Here is a 15,415-nt window from a genome sequence, read left to right on the forward strand (position 1 = left end):
TAATGAGTCAGTCGTGACAAAATTAACATTGTCTGGATTCAGTTCTTATTTTAAAATTTTTAAAATAAGTCAAAAGATGTTTCAAATACACATCAGAATTAAAACATTTGAATTTAGAATGCGCATTCTTTTGTCTAACATATAAAATCCGGATATATATACCTACAAAACATGAAAGTACATATCTAAAACATTTTTAATTATTATGAAATCTAAACCTTTTTAACCGACTTCCAAAAAGAAGGAGGTTCCCAATTCGGTTGTTTTTTTATATTTGTTCCCTCATACTCTTTTTTATCTGAAAGGACGTATATTCAGATTGATCTCATAGAATTTTACTCAAAATTGGTTGAGTAATAAAGTTTTTAATCAAAGTAACTGATTTTACCACTATACAACTTTGTTTTTTTTTTTTTAAAACAAAATCTTAAATAACTGTTCTACCGGTGAAACAGAATATTTTTCCTCAAAGGAAAATGAGTTAAATTTGAGCCTGAATGAGGGATTAAAACAACTTTGTTATTTATCGATTCTTTTTTCTTTGTGAATAATACTCCGTTGATCTTGTATGTATTCCCGAATGTTGAGTGTATGTCTGAATTTCGTATATTAACCACACGAAATAAATTAAAATATTATTTATCTAATATATCTATGTAACATCTTCTAAGTGAAATATTAATGATTCCAATATCATCTTACATATTATATATATATATATATATATATATATATATATATATATATATATATATATATATATATATATATGTGTATGTATATATTACCCAATAATAATTAAGTGTTTTGAGCATGTCATGCTCACTAAAATATTTAGACAGGTGGTAGCGTCGTGGGTCGGGTTATTGACTTCCCTAAAATATGGTTGAGCGTAATGATGGCAGGCTGGCTCATCCGTCATACTCATAAACGAGTGGTACCTATAGGGACTAGTCTGCTCTGATCATTACAATTGATTTATTTCATTAATTATATTTAATTTTATGCTAATATCTTAAGTTTTTTTATTACACAACTTAGAATGGCAAACAAGTTGACGGCCCACCTGATGAAAAGTGGTAATCGTCGCCTATAGACATGAGTAGTACCATGGACATAACAGAGTATACTGTTTCGCCCATGATACCCCCCATGCATTGCCATTCCTGAGAACTCAGATGTTATTCCTCTGTACCCAGTAAATTCACACCATATCCCACCCTTCAAACCGAAACACAGCCATGCAAACACAACTGCTTTACGGTTGAAACACGAATGAGACAGAGGTACCCAAGCAATCGACTTTTGTACAAAGTCTCCCTCTAGTGGTCGAGATAAATACATATATATATATATATATATATAGTCTTTATAGCCATCATCATCATCATCATATCAGCCATCTATTGTATTTATCTCGACCACTAAACGCATTACCCGTATTATATTGACAGGCGTTTTAACGCTAAGTTTTAAGACTTTAGTCTTAGACGCTCAAGCCGCCAAAATTGCGTACAATAAATTAATACTTGATAATATTTATCCCAATTTAAACGGAATCTAATCTAAATCATAATAAATCTCTCTCGATCTTGGTGCGGAGTATTCGCAATCTCGTTTGGATGGAGGGCCCCGGACCGCAACTCATTCGGCGACAAAAAGCTTTATAATTATTTACGTTTTCGCTGGGATTAACAAAAACGGCTTCCAAGAAAGTCGGGATAATGGAATCCTGTATTAATTTTTTCCTTCCCGTACTTGTTTTACAGTAAAAAATAAAGAATCGCCATGGACTGGAGAAATTGACTTGCTTCTAAGATAACCTGTTGATTTTGGAACTGGTAAAAGATTAAGTAAAAAAGAAAGTTGTTAGTCTTTTGGAGTGGCAGTGCGTGAGAAATTTAACCAAACTGTACTGGAATCAATATCAATAGGAGCACCCAGTAACTACGTGTGAGCACGTCGACGGCACTTATTCGATGTTCCATTATGAAGAACAGAGTTCGCTAAGCAGGCTCCCCTATCTCTTGCATTGAAACTACTCAATGATATTTTAAGCCAGTATCCGCAATTGGATGTATTTGCCTCCAACTTGCTGGAGTTTCGTCGAGTGACCACAGAGTATTTGTGTTCAGACGTTTTTTGTTTCAGTTGAGTATTTTTGTATTATTTTTTGTTTAATATTTTTGTGTAATATTCCTTTTTGTACGTTATTGTACTCATGTTTTCCTGGGTGAGCGTATTGGAAGACTGTAAGGCTCACCCAGTGGATGTAATAAATAAATAAATAAATATTCGGTAATGCCCACTGTTGCCTATAGTCATGAACAGCATCTATTCATGACTATAGCACTATTCATGACTATAGCACTTTTCATCAGATATCCCGTTCGCTTGCTTGCCATTCAAATTTGTATATACAAATTCAAATCATCTTTATCGAAATATACTTGTTTAGAAGCACTTTGATGTCGTATTTTTTTAAATCTACTACTGGGTTCTGAAAGTTGTTATCTGTTGAGAAGAGCTCGCAAGAAACTCAACAGTATTTAAAAACGATTACTGAAGTAATTTTGATTATTTAATAATAATCTTTTCATTATTATCACCATAATTTCAGCCCAAGATCTTAATCTATTCATATTCCGCAGAATTTCCATATAAATTTTGTCAAATTTTGTTTGTGGAAACAAATCATAAATTATTTATAAACACTAAGGTAACATAAAAATATACCCTCTATCTAATATGAGGCAGTTATTGAAGCTATAAGTGATTCGAATATCATTGGTTCGCATGCGCTGCTAACCTTTCAGGAACAGTGTTGAAGAGAAAGTATTTTTGTAAAACCAAACTCTCCAGTCTCTAGGGGAAACATCGACAGGAAAATGTAATTACGTTAGTTAGGAACGGAAGCCCAGGAAGTTTGAATACAAGTAATTTGAGCATGTAGACTTGTACTAAATCTTGTTTCTGTCAGAATTAGTTTCATGTTTCAGATGCGAATGACAGATTTATTGTCAACAAACCAAATCATTGTCATACAACAGGTTGCAATGAAAATTGTTTATTTGTAAATTGTGTAATTGTTCAAAACAAATACCTCTCTGTCTTGTTTGTTACAATGGAATTTAAATAAACGGTAACCGATTTATCTTTATGATTACAGAAATGGTCTCTAAATGAAATTAGTTGCAAATCGAACGAATTACACCGTACTTATTTTTAATTTTAAAAATTTTCCAGAATTTTGTTAACACATAATTTTTTATCCAAAATTGAGAGTAAAACCTAATGTGCCTATGCTGTTATAGGTTTATTTTTTCTGCTATATCAGCAGTAAACTGCCCACTGCTGAATATTACGCTTCCCCATTAGAAGTTTTTGTCAGTCAGTTGGTCACCGCAGATAGACTTTGAGGTTTTGTTTGTGTTTTGCTTGTTTGCCATTCTAAGTTGTATAAAAAAAAAAAAAACAATAAAAAGCACACCGCTGTGCATCTTTCGATCATTAAGTTCTCTTAGTTGCGTTTTACGATAGCCACAGGAAAGGAAGGGGTGACTCATTCTATACCGGGACCACATCGCAACTGTTACTGTATTATCTAGGTAAGTATATTTCCCCATGAAAGAAAAATATAGCCTACTATAACCGCATGACCTGATAACTCGGTGTTTGGATCTTGACGGTTAACTAGTGAATAGTTGCCGGTTTATTTTTAAATAATTAAAGAATGTTGTGGTGTTTAATTGCGAGAAAGTAAACAATCATGGATGCGGTTACAAGCAGCCTTTTTACGTTTATGTTGCCACATATAAAATTAAATAGTTAATATTTATATTTAAAAATGCCAGATGCAAAATAGAAATAATGATAGGGTTCTACACTAAATACACGATTTTATTTCAAGTCTAACTTTTCTTTTATTCACTGTATGCACTTTATCATAGTAGGTGTGTAGTGTTTAATTGAATTACACTTCGATTGATTGCACAGTAAGCTGATCCTATATTGTAAGGTTTCTACAGATACAAGATGTCATACATTAACCGGCTTCAAAAAAATAGAAAATTTTCATTTCGACTGTATTTTAAGATGTCTTTCAAAAGAAAAAAAAGTCTTAATTATTTTCGACAGACATTCTAAACTGAATAATAAAATTTTTTACAATTGATAGATATCACTTTTGTGTTTGTTCTATGATCTTTTATTTGTTTGCATTTTTGCGACACTAGAAAATGCCATCTTCCTCTACGAAACAAACAATTGTTTGTTACGAAGCAAAATTTATATCTAAATAAATTTATAATATAATTTAAGATGTAAAATTCTGAATTATAAATCTTTACTAAAAAAGAAATAATAATAAATTGATTTTTGGAATTTTTAATAATCTTATTAGCAAAATCATAGACAGTTCTAACTAAATGGGAAAACCACAGATTTAAGGAGTTCTAAATCAGTTTTCAGACACCTCCAGTGACCTCAGTCTAGTAGACGACGGTTGTAATTAAGAAGTTTGACGCCAGCTCAGAGTTACGGTAAGTTTGATTGCTTCGCCCTTTGATCGGATATGTTGAGGCGTGAAATCAAAATTTAAGGGTCAATTGTCAATTGTCTGAACATTGTTTGCTCCTTACAACCTCTGTTATATTTTATAAGAGACTGCATTATTTGAACTTTAAACTTTAATGTTCCCTTCATAAAGTAGTTAATTACAAGTATTAAATACATGTTAAGACGTCTTACTAGAAAAATGCATCTAGAATTTTTTTTTATCTAAACAATCAAAAAGTTTGCCTTATTAAAAACTAGCTACATTCTGTTACTTTGTCCATGTAATTTAATATTTAAAATATGCTATGTGCTAAGTTAGAATATAACCTATCCGTGTACAACATTTTATTTTAATCTGTTCATTAGTTTTTGCGAGAAATAATAACAAACATCCTTTCATCTATCCTTATAAACTTTAATATTTATATATTAATAAAATAAAAGGTATTTGAAGTAATAAATTTTATTATAATCAATATCATGGTTACCCAAAAGTGCTACAAGCAGTAATGTTTAGAAATATTCACGTTGCTCCTGTTAGAATTCTAGCAATATAAGCTTAGTAAAGATGTATAATAGCTATAAAACGAAACTGTTGCACAAACACATATTTTAGATTAAGAGTGCAAACAACACTAAAGCAAATGAAAAGGTACATATTTCTATTAAATTCTTACATCCTTTGTTTTTATCTTCTCGCTATTCAGGATTCATTATTTTGCAAGAAAACTGTGTTATTAAAATAAATAGACGTGAAACAAAAAAAAATCTTTAATTAATTTGATGTTGTTATAATTTTAACATAATTGCTTCTTTTTGCGCATGAGAATGAATATTCAAGGTTGTTTTTTTTAATTTTTTTGTGTATATTAAAATCAGTACAATTAATATACTAACGACGATAAAATATAATGGGGTAGTTAAAGACATTTTTCGACTATTTCCTTTGTGATGAATGAACATTTGACTTTACCATTTCACTGAATATGTTAGAATCGAACTACCCATCTGAATTATTCGAAAATTAAAATTGACGCACAAAATTTCTGTTGTCACGAATTTTGTTTTACCAGAGGGAGACTTTGTACAAAAGTCGATTGCTTGGGTACCTCTGTCCTATTCGTGTTTCAACCGTAAAGCAGTTGTGTTTGCATGGCTGTGTTTCGGTTTGAAGGGTGGGATATGGCGTGAATTTACTGGGTATAGAGGAATAACATCTGAGTCCTCAGGAATGGTAACGCATGGGGGGTATCATGGGCGAAACAGTATACTCTGTTATGTCCATGGTACTGCTTATGTCTATAGGCGACGGTTACCACTTTTCATCAGGTGGGCCGTCAGCTTGTTTGCCATTCTAAGTTGTTTAAAAAAAATTGTGGTCTGTAAGCCTGTGAGTGGTATACTACTGGGTCACGATATCTAATCACGTCTATCGAGATCAAAATTTCAACTCGTTTATAAAAAAAATATTAAAAAAAAATACTACAACATTAGAATACTTTTATTTTTATTATATATAGTATATTGAACTTCACTAATATATTATTATATATTAGTGAAGTTCAATATTTTTACCAAAAAATCTAGAAAAAGAAACTCGAAGTTCTCTAGTATTCATAGTACGAGGGAAACGAATTATTGGGATTCAACAGCACCTTTATTAGCAATATACCCTACCAGGTCGACCTCCATGCGGTTCTCCCTAGACACCATCGTGGTTAATTCTTTGTTGGTTGTCAAGATGGTCCAACTGACCTGATCATGGTCACTTAGCATGTTAATTAAAAAGTATCCATAGTACAAAATCTGCTTAGTACAGATCTGCTGACTGTGGTTGCCAATCCGCCTGCCAAGCGTGGCAACTACTGGCAGCAGTGGACAGTTAAAGGCTGTTACGATAAGCATTATTTGAGTAAATCAGTCCCTGTATTTGCTCAGAATAGTGCAGTCACATGTCTGCTTATAATAAAAAAAAAAGTCGGTTTCTTTTTGTAGTGATTTAACACAATTTTTAATTCACAAAACCACTCAATAAATCAATCAATCAAATTAAACAATCACAAATTAATAGGTACTAATGATCTGATGTTATATAAGCTATATTGTAAATTATATCTACCCCATTATCTCGTATGTACATCGTCAAGATTGCCCATTAATATAATTCCACATTTGAATGAAGGTACTGCCATTAGACCTTTCAAACCCCATGGGGTTTATTATACCCATGTCAAACAAGTCTGTTAAAATGACTGTCATCAAATGATATCAGTTCACAGATAACCGCCGAGAATTCCCAAACAAAGTATTAGAATCGTGTAACTTAATAGTCGAAGTTGAGTTACATATTATCCATAATACTTATTAATATTCTAAATGTGAAAGTTAGTTAGTTTGTTACCTTATAGTGTCTTAACAGCTTAACCAATTACTATGAAATCTGGTATACATGGAAAACGATAAAAGCTACTTCTTATACCAATCACTTAACATATTCCAGTCACTTTTCAGAGACACAGACTTTTCTATAGGCGACGGTTACCATTTTACATCAGGTGGGCCGTCAGCTTGTTTGCCATTCTAAGTGGTATATAAAAAAAAAGACAGTTCCTCCTCATAGAACCAATTTGGGTTTGCATGCACTTATAACAAGATTAAAAATCATATATATATATATATATATATATATATATATATATATATATATATATATATATATATATATATATATATATAATGTACTATCTTTTATTTGTACATTACATAATCTATATAATGTACAAATATATAAAATATTGTATAAAAATATTGATTTGAGTCCGTCCTAAATTTTTATATGTAATTTTTTGTATCTGTATGAATCTCTTTTTGTGACGATGACATGATTATGCATGTCCATAATTGATGCAAATTCTATATTTCGTTTTTTAATATATATTATCAATATATGTATTTGTATTGTTGATATGCCTAAACAAATACTTGTACAAACAAATAGCTTTGACCGTGAATTTACTGGGAACAAAGGAATAACACCTGAGTACTCAGGAATGGCAACGCATGAGGGGTATCATGGGCGAAACAGTATACTCTGTTATGTCCATAATACTGCTCATGTCTATAGGCGACGGTTACCACTTCCCATCAGGTGAGTCGTCAGCTTGTTTGCCATTCTAAGTTGTATAAAAAAAAATACAAATATAAATATATAAAAATATTCTCAAACAACTTAACAGGTTCATACGAATAATGTCACCACCACCATTGTTTTCTGTATAATAAATTGCAGCCGCAATGGTGTGTTATGGACCATTAAAGGCTTAATAGTAGGGTTAATACGTACCCATAGATATATTGTAAGCATGTACGTGAGAAACGTTGTAATCGCTTCCTTGCAGCCAACTAAGAGCAAAGCTCTGTCTTCGCTTACGTGATCTTACGAGGTTACTATGGCAATTTATCTTATTTGTAAATCTGTATTCATCTATGTTGAGTTATCTTAAATTAGGACAAAGCACAGTCCTTAAAAAAGGAAAGTTTCCATCAAGATATTGGAGGGCTATTCATTGAATAAGTCAGCTTTTAAAATGGTCTTCCGTAGTGTTAATAATTTCCTTAGCTTTATCGTAAAATTTCATTAATCTTATATTTTTATTGATCTTGTTTAGTTTTGAGATGTCAGCAACAATCCCATGTCATTCCCATACGATTGGAATTATTCTTTTTTTTTATTGAGAAATGTTTTATTAGCTCGAGCGTCACTGTTAAATTGGAAAAAGATTGACTGGAACTCTACGAACAAAATTCATTATTTAGAGGCCAATCCAATTCACGAGAATGGTACAAGAATACGAATTCTTGTCCTTTCCTTTACATCATATACGGTTCGTATGTGAATTTTCATTCAATTTGTAAATTAGATTTGGACTCATCAAAGAAAATGTTTGTGAGAATGAATTAGAGAAAATTATCTTCAGAACAACAAGGGTCAGTGCGAGCCTACGAAAGAAGGAATTTGTGGATGTGTGCATCTATTTGTGTGTATGTGTATGTATGTCTATGTGTGTGTGTATGTACTGATGCGTGTGTGTCGATGTATAAGTATTATTTGCACCGAGCGAATCGACCGTGAAGAATTTCCTTATGGCCTCACCAATGAGCCCCGGACATTTACGAATCGAAAAAATTGCCAATAAAAATACGTCGAGGACTAGTATAGTATTATATTATCTGTGGTCGAGGCCACGCGTGCGGGGCGATTAGTCTGCGTCCAACACGCCGTGTTTTATAAAGTAATCGAAATTCACAAGGTGTTCTTCCAAGTTTCCAAATTTGATTTTCGAATCTTCCAATATAATATTTTAGATCAAAGTAATATTTTGTCTTGAGTTTTCAAATTTGATTATCGAATTTTCCGATATAACATGTTAGATAAAAGGAATATGTTCGGTTGAGTTTTCAAATTTAATTTTCGAAACTTCAGTTTAATATTAAAAAATAAAAAAAAAAAAATTGATTAAGGTTGATTCGTTCAGTTTGAATAAATGTATGTACTAACTTTATGGCTCATTTTTTTTTATTTTTGATTGATTATTGTTTAATCGTTTTTGAAAATTAACAGTTAACAGCCTTGCCTGCTTTAGTAAACAAAAATTATGAACGCTCTTTACTATTCACTATGGTAGGTATCAATGCGACCAAAGATACGCTGAATGTAGCAGCTACGTTCAGTCGCCGATATTCAGCCGCGGTGGATACGCTACCGACGATACGCCGAATGTGAGCTTAGTTTAAGATTAAAATGTAATGTCAACAGGCAAGCAGCGGTTGGTGCGTGGACAGTATGCCGCGCGCCGGCGCACTACTGCTGGCGCTAGCGGCTGTCCTGCTCGCCGCCGAGTGGGCGCACGCCTCATACATCGATCCTGGTAAATATATACTTTGTTTTTATATAAAATATAAGCAAACAAACATACAATCTATTTGATAATAAACAGTAACTGTAACCTATGGACGCCTACAATACCAGGGATATAATTCGTTATCTTTACGACTTATCTTTTCCTACTGCAGGAAACAGTCTCTCGTAAAAGTGGTATCATACATTTAATTATACCTTAAGTTGTACATTTTTGTGTGGTCCCAGCATAGAATATCCTTCCTTTCTCGAGGGTGTCGTAGGAATCGACCAAGGAACGGCGAGGGATGCGCAGCAGCGTTCCTCTTAAAACATCTCTAAAGCCTAACAGCGGTTGCCAACCCGCCTGCCCAGCGTGCAACTTCTAGCAAAACCCCCTAAAGGGGAGACTTAAGTTCAGCGCTGGACAGTTAAAGGCTGACATGATGATGTTACTTTTTACTTTTGTGATCAGAAAATAAACGAATCTTTTATTCATCTTTTGGAAACCTTTTATATATATATATATATATATATATATATATATATATATATATATATATATATATATATATATTTAAATTATTTTATTTAAATCTACCAGAGGGAGACTTTGTACAAAAGTCGTTTGCTTGGGCACCTCTGTCCCGTTTGTGTTTCTACCGTGAAGCGGTTTAAAAGTTTTTTCTAATAGATGATCCCACCCTCGGATATGGCAGTGAATTTACAAGGTATAGTGAAATAACACCTGAGTCCTTAGCAATAAAAACACATGGAACCCCCATGGGCGAAATAGTATTATACTCTGTTATGTCTATGGTACTGATGATGTCTATTGGCGACGGTTACCATTTTCCATCAGGTGGGCCGTCAGCATGTTTGCCATTTTAAGTACATGAAAAAAATTAACATAAATTTTAAATATAGAAACCTGCTCATTATAAAGCTTAATATTATAACAATATGATAATTAGTTTTTATGAATAGTTAATTAGTTTAGGCGTTTCCAATGAATTGCTAATAAGTATCTCCAGTAGGCGTAGTAGCTCGTTTAATTAATAACATTATAATATAAAATCACTAAAATAAAAAACACTAGCATAAATTTATATAAAATGAACGACCAATATATTTCTATAAAAGTAGCTCTAAAACTACACTTAATTTTCCATTCAGGGTAAGTTTTAAAAGGCGATTACGTTTATGATTCATGCTCTTTAGTACTGCTATTCTCCCAGCTGTATCTTTACTCTGGTATATTTGTATCGATGCGTTTGAGGAATAATATATATGTTTGAACAATAAAGAACTGAAGTAGGTAGGTAATAAGATCGTAAGTCTTTGGAATCGGAAAAACATATACAAGTACCTACAAAGCAATGTTTATTGAGGAAAATCTTATATAGATATTGGAAGGATTGCATTTTGATAGTATTCCACTTCGGTAATGGAATTGAATATTATGGATTTTTATACTTTGCATTTGAATTTAGAATAAACTTTCTTACCATGTACAAAAACTAGTGTATAGAAACTCACTCACACACACATACGAAACGCACGCTTGCACGCTCGCACGCACGCACGTACGCACCCACATTCATAGAAACATACTGAAACAGACAAATAGAGAAAGAGAGAAAGTCGTTGATACATAAAACATGGATACTTTATCATTTGTACCTAATTTTAATAAGAAATATTCTTAAAAATGCTGTAATAGTAGGTAGATACTACACGGCCAAACCAAGCCTGGTCTTGGATTTGAGAAACTAGATAAAGACAACGATAGGAACACGAATCCAACTATCGGATATTTTTTGTATGTGACGAAAATGGAATTGTAGGCGGGTGCTTGCGTTATCGATATAATGTTACGTCTCCCGGATATTTACAACGACCGTTCTTGTGCGAATAGTAATGTAAATACCGATACAAAAACCGGAAGGACTGGTCGATACCGATAACTAGGTAAAGGGACCAAGGGTAGCACTCCCAATTTATTTGACACCCTCAAACCTCCAGGGAACAGATGGGAATATTTAATTTCATGGATAATATCAATGTGACATGCGTAGGGTGGAACCATTTTGATGTCCTTTTAACCCTAATTAATTTAACCTTGTGTAAAAAATGTAATAGATTTGCATAATATTCTGCTTCATTTTTTATCGTGAGCGTCACTTATTTTGCGTGTTTTTTGTAAGATCTAAATCCAGAAGTTTAAGTTTATTTATATATCTATTTTTACAAAGTATTTTTTATACTTTGACTTTGTTCGTCCGTTCGTATGTCACAGTTTTTTATATCAGTAGAAATACTTGAAACAACGCCTTTATCTCTCAAATATTGAACTTTTATACAGTTTTCACATAGCCAGTGCTATATAAAACAGTAATCATTTGCACAATATTTTGATTGACTATTCAATATAATATTATAATTCAACAAACTGATATGAATGTTAATATATTTTTAATGTCCTTGTTCTCAGGTGACGACGATCTTGAAGTTAATTTACAAGATTACGGAGAGGATCCTGGTGATCTGCAGCTCTTGCAGGATGTTGGAAAGTGAGTATAAATTCTTTTATTTTATTTTAATTATTATTAGGAGGTTATAAAAGCAGTTGTTTCATTTTTATGTTACATAGTTCTATTCCGTCGTTTTTCAGTAGATGCATCTACTTAATTATCTCTTATAGATATTGGTTAATTAGTAATATGTATTACCATTATTTTCTTCTTAAAATCCTGCGCTGTCTTATACATTTTGTATGTGAACAAAATTTACCTTTACATCGTCTGCTTGCACAATACATGTAATTTTGGGGTTTTTATTTCAACTGAACTAAAATGTATGAGATGAAAATTAATTGAATTATAAAATGTTTAAAGATTGTCTTTCATCGGACTTGCTTGGACAAAGATGGTAAAGGGAATTGTTCACAAACAAAATGTCTCTTAACTGCGCGATCCTTACATATGAAATTCCTTGGGTATTTAATATGTCCTTTGTTGGGATTAGTTCACTAGAATTATTAATATCATTTTCATGCTGCAATACGTCTTTTACGGATTTAACGTATTGTTGTTTCCAAATTTTGATAAACTAATTACATTATGATACATTATTAAAAGCCAACGCATGCCGTATTGCAACAGATACTAAAATTTTTAAAATAGTGACATTTTTAGTAAACTCTTTTACTTTAGTGTCTTGTCTTCCTTTAATAAAAACCTGTTAGTAAATCGTAGTTATCATGTGCTCGTCACTATAAGTGTAAAGTTTTGTCCAAATGTGATATATCACTGTACTGCTTACACGCTTAGAACATAACAAGATATTATTCTGTTGTGAAAATTGCATACAATTAAATCACACATTAAAATTTACAAGCCTAAGCACATATAGTACCGTGCACATCTGCGAGAAAAATTGCATTAATTAGTTACCTATTCGAATTTTAAGGAAATGTAGCTGGTTTGATTATTATTAATAGATGATATTACAATATCTCAGATAGTAATGATACTAATATAGTTATAGATGTAATGAACTTATGAAAAATGTTATTTAGCTTAAATAAAGAAACATCAACTACCAGTTACTTTTCAATATGTAAATAATCTATCTGCATTCATGTTTGGTTTCCTGAATGGAATAAACAAATTATACAAATTTTATGTGCAGAATCTGCAGTTATAAATAATGTAGAATTTGATTGTTTAGTCCATTAAAATAGTTTAATGGTGTCATTGTTAGCAGCATGCAATTCGCACATCTATAAACCCAAGCACACTTAGGATAGTATTCGATGATGTGGTTTCAGACGTTCGTCGCTGATCTACGTTTTCAGACGAGCCTGTATCCGCCGTGGAGGGAACTGCGACCACCGTCCCGGGGATTGCTGCCACTCCTCGTCGTGCAGGTGTAACCTCTGGGGGTCCAACTGCCGCTGCCAGCGTATGGGCCTCTTCCAAAAGTGGGGTTAAACCCTGAACTCAGCTCCCCTGAAGCGGCGTTCAACTCCCGCCAGCCGACTTGACCGCCGCTCCACCGGATGCAACAACCACAGCATTTAACCAATGGACCCCTTGCGTTCTTATTTCGTTCCTATTCGCCGTTGTTTTAACACCTTCCTTTTAGTACTTAGCTATCTAAATTCGAATTGAAACAGGGACCTAGATTTAGTTTGGAAATATTTTTGGACCTTTATACAAAATTAGGAAAGAGTATTTGTTTCGGAAGCGTAACGTTAGCTCTCGAGTTCATGATTTGTTTTTGGTCGTTAGTTCTTCTCTCTGATTGAGCCGAGTGTCCGCTTACGTGGTTGGGCAATCACCCAGCCTTATTGCCCAATCAGTACGCTTCGACAACAAGCTCGGCCAATCAGACCCTGACAACTGCCTCTAGCGATACGTTCTTGGACATTATATTTTGTTCCACATTTTAGTTTGAACCAACGGACTCTCGTCTTGGAGGCAGTTCTATTCTATTGCAATGTATGTATGTAGAGTTAAGTAAGCTAAAGTAGTCGAGTAAAGCAGTAGCTACTAAAATTGGTGGTAAACTTATGTCAATAGGAAGTAGCAAATATTACAAAATAGAAAAAAAAATATATAAATAAAACTTTTAAAAATAAATGTTTTAGTAATATAAGAGACTAACGGTAAAGAAAACTTGGTGAAAGAAGCTGTAATAAGCCTTTATAAGACGATGCCACTTGTATTTGCGATTGGCAACTTAGATTTTTAAAATATCTATTAACATGTCATAATACATAATTCATACGGTTAAAAGGAATCTTTAATGTACTCTATGTGACTCTCGGACAGGGGGTATATGGTATTGCAGCCTAGTAGATCAACTGTACGTAGCTTCTTACATATATTGTATGTTCCTGATTGTGGAATATAATTGTATTATTACTAATATTGGAATATGCAAAATGATTATATTAATAAATGTTTATGGACGACATTATTGTTTCATTATTTTCTAATACTTATCCTTAACAATAAAAATTAATACTTTGCAGTTTTTTTACGCAACTTTCGAGTAGAATGGCCAATAATCTGACGGCCTACCTGATTGGAAAGTGATAACCGTTGCCTATAGACATGAGTAGTACCATGGACATAACAGAGTATAGTGTTTCGCCCATGACACCACTCATGCGTTACCATTCCTGAGAACTCAAGTGTTGGTCCTCTATACCCTGTAAATTCACTGTAATCTTCAAACCGAAACACAGCTATGCAAACACGTTTTACAGTGAAACACGAATGAGACAAGTGCCCAAGGAAACGACTTTTGTACAAAGTCTCCCTCCGGTATCGTAAGAGAGTGTCGTAAGAGGACTAAGGTAATTTAATGTTCGATGGTTGGGTAGCAGCGTCCCTCTTAAAACATTACCGAAAACGTAACTGCGGTTGCCGACTTGTCCATCAAGTGTGGCAACTACTGATGAAACCTACTTTATGGGGGAGGCTTATGTTCAGCAATGAATAGTTAACAGCTGATATAAAAATAAAAACAAGATGTTTCGAATTGTTTTTTTCTTTTAGGTCTACTGGAAACGGATCTATTTGTGTTTAGATAAGAAATCTATTGCACCTATGATGTATTACCGTTTTTAAAGACTGAGATATTATACTTCTTATATAAAAAAAATTACTGCCGATTCTTCTGATTATAATACAGAATTATAACAACATCACAGTACACATATTTTTTTCTAAAAAATAAGTTCTTACTTTGTCATATACCGTAGGTACGAAGTCAGTAAATTTATATTTAAAATAATCAATTTGGATGTATAAATAATATATAATACGTAAATGTGACTTAGTAATTTTTTTAATAAAATAAAACTTAATCTGCTTTGTTTTAATAAATTCATAAAACAAAGCAGATTAAGTATTAAGTAACTAATAATTGGGAAATACTGAGAATGAC

General features: G+C 32.8%; 1 protein-coding gene across 4 annotated transcripts in view; it reads left to right on the forward strand.

The window, feature by feature from the left end:
• LOC113519262 (U8-agatoxin-Ao1a-like) overlaps nt 1-14,435 on the forward strand; it is a 65,172-nt gene extending 50,737 nt beyond the window's left edge. For 2 of the 4 annotated variants that reach the window (XM_052893931.1, XM_052893929.1), the window contains exons 2-4: nt 9,374-9,485; nt 11,949-12,027; nt 13,287-14,435. In XM_052893931.1, the coding sequence (XP_052749891.1) occupies nt 9,401-9,485; nt 11,949-12,027; nt 13,287-13,449 (327 nt within the window). In that variant the 5' untranslated portion in view covers nt 9,374-9,400 and the 3' untranslated portion in view covers nt 13,450-14,435. Of the gene's footprint in view, nt 1-4,520; nt 4,542-9,373; nt 9,486-11,948; nt 12,028-13,286 lie in introns of those variants that run through there. The other 2 variants (XM_026904322.3, XM_052893930.1) reach the window with 2 other exon arrangements.
• Nucleotides 14,436-15,415: the final 980 nt, after the last annotated feature.

The sequence above is a fragment of the Galleria mellonella genome, unplaced genomic scaffold, assembly GCF_026898425.1.
Source record: "Galleria mellonella isolate WM207_F2 unplaced genomic scaffold, CSIRO_AGI_GalMel_v1 utg184, whole genome shotgun sequence".
Lineage (NCBI taxonomy): Eukaryota > Metazoa > Arthropoda > Insecta > Lepidoptera > Pyralidae > Galleria > Galleria mellonella.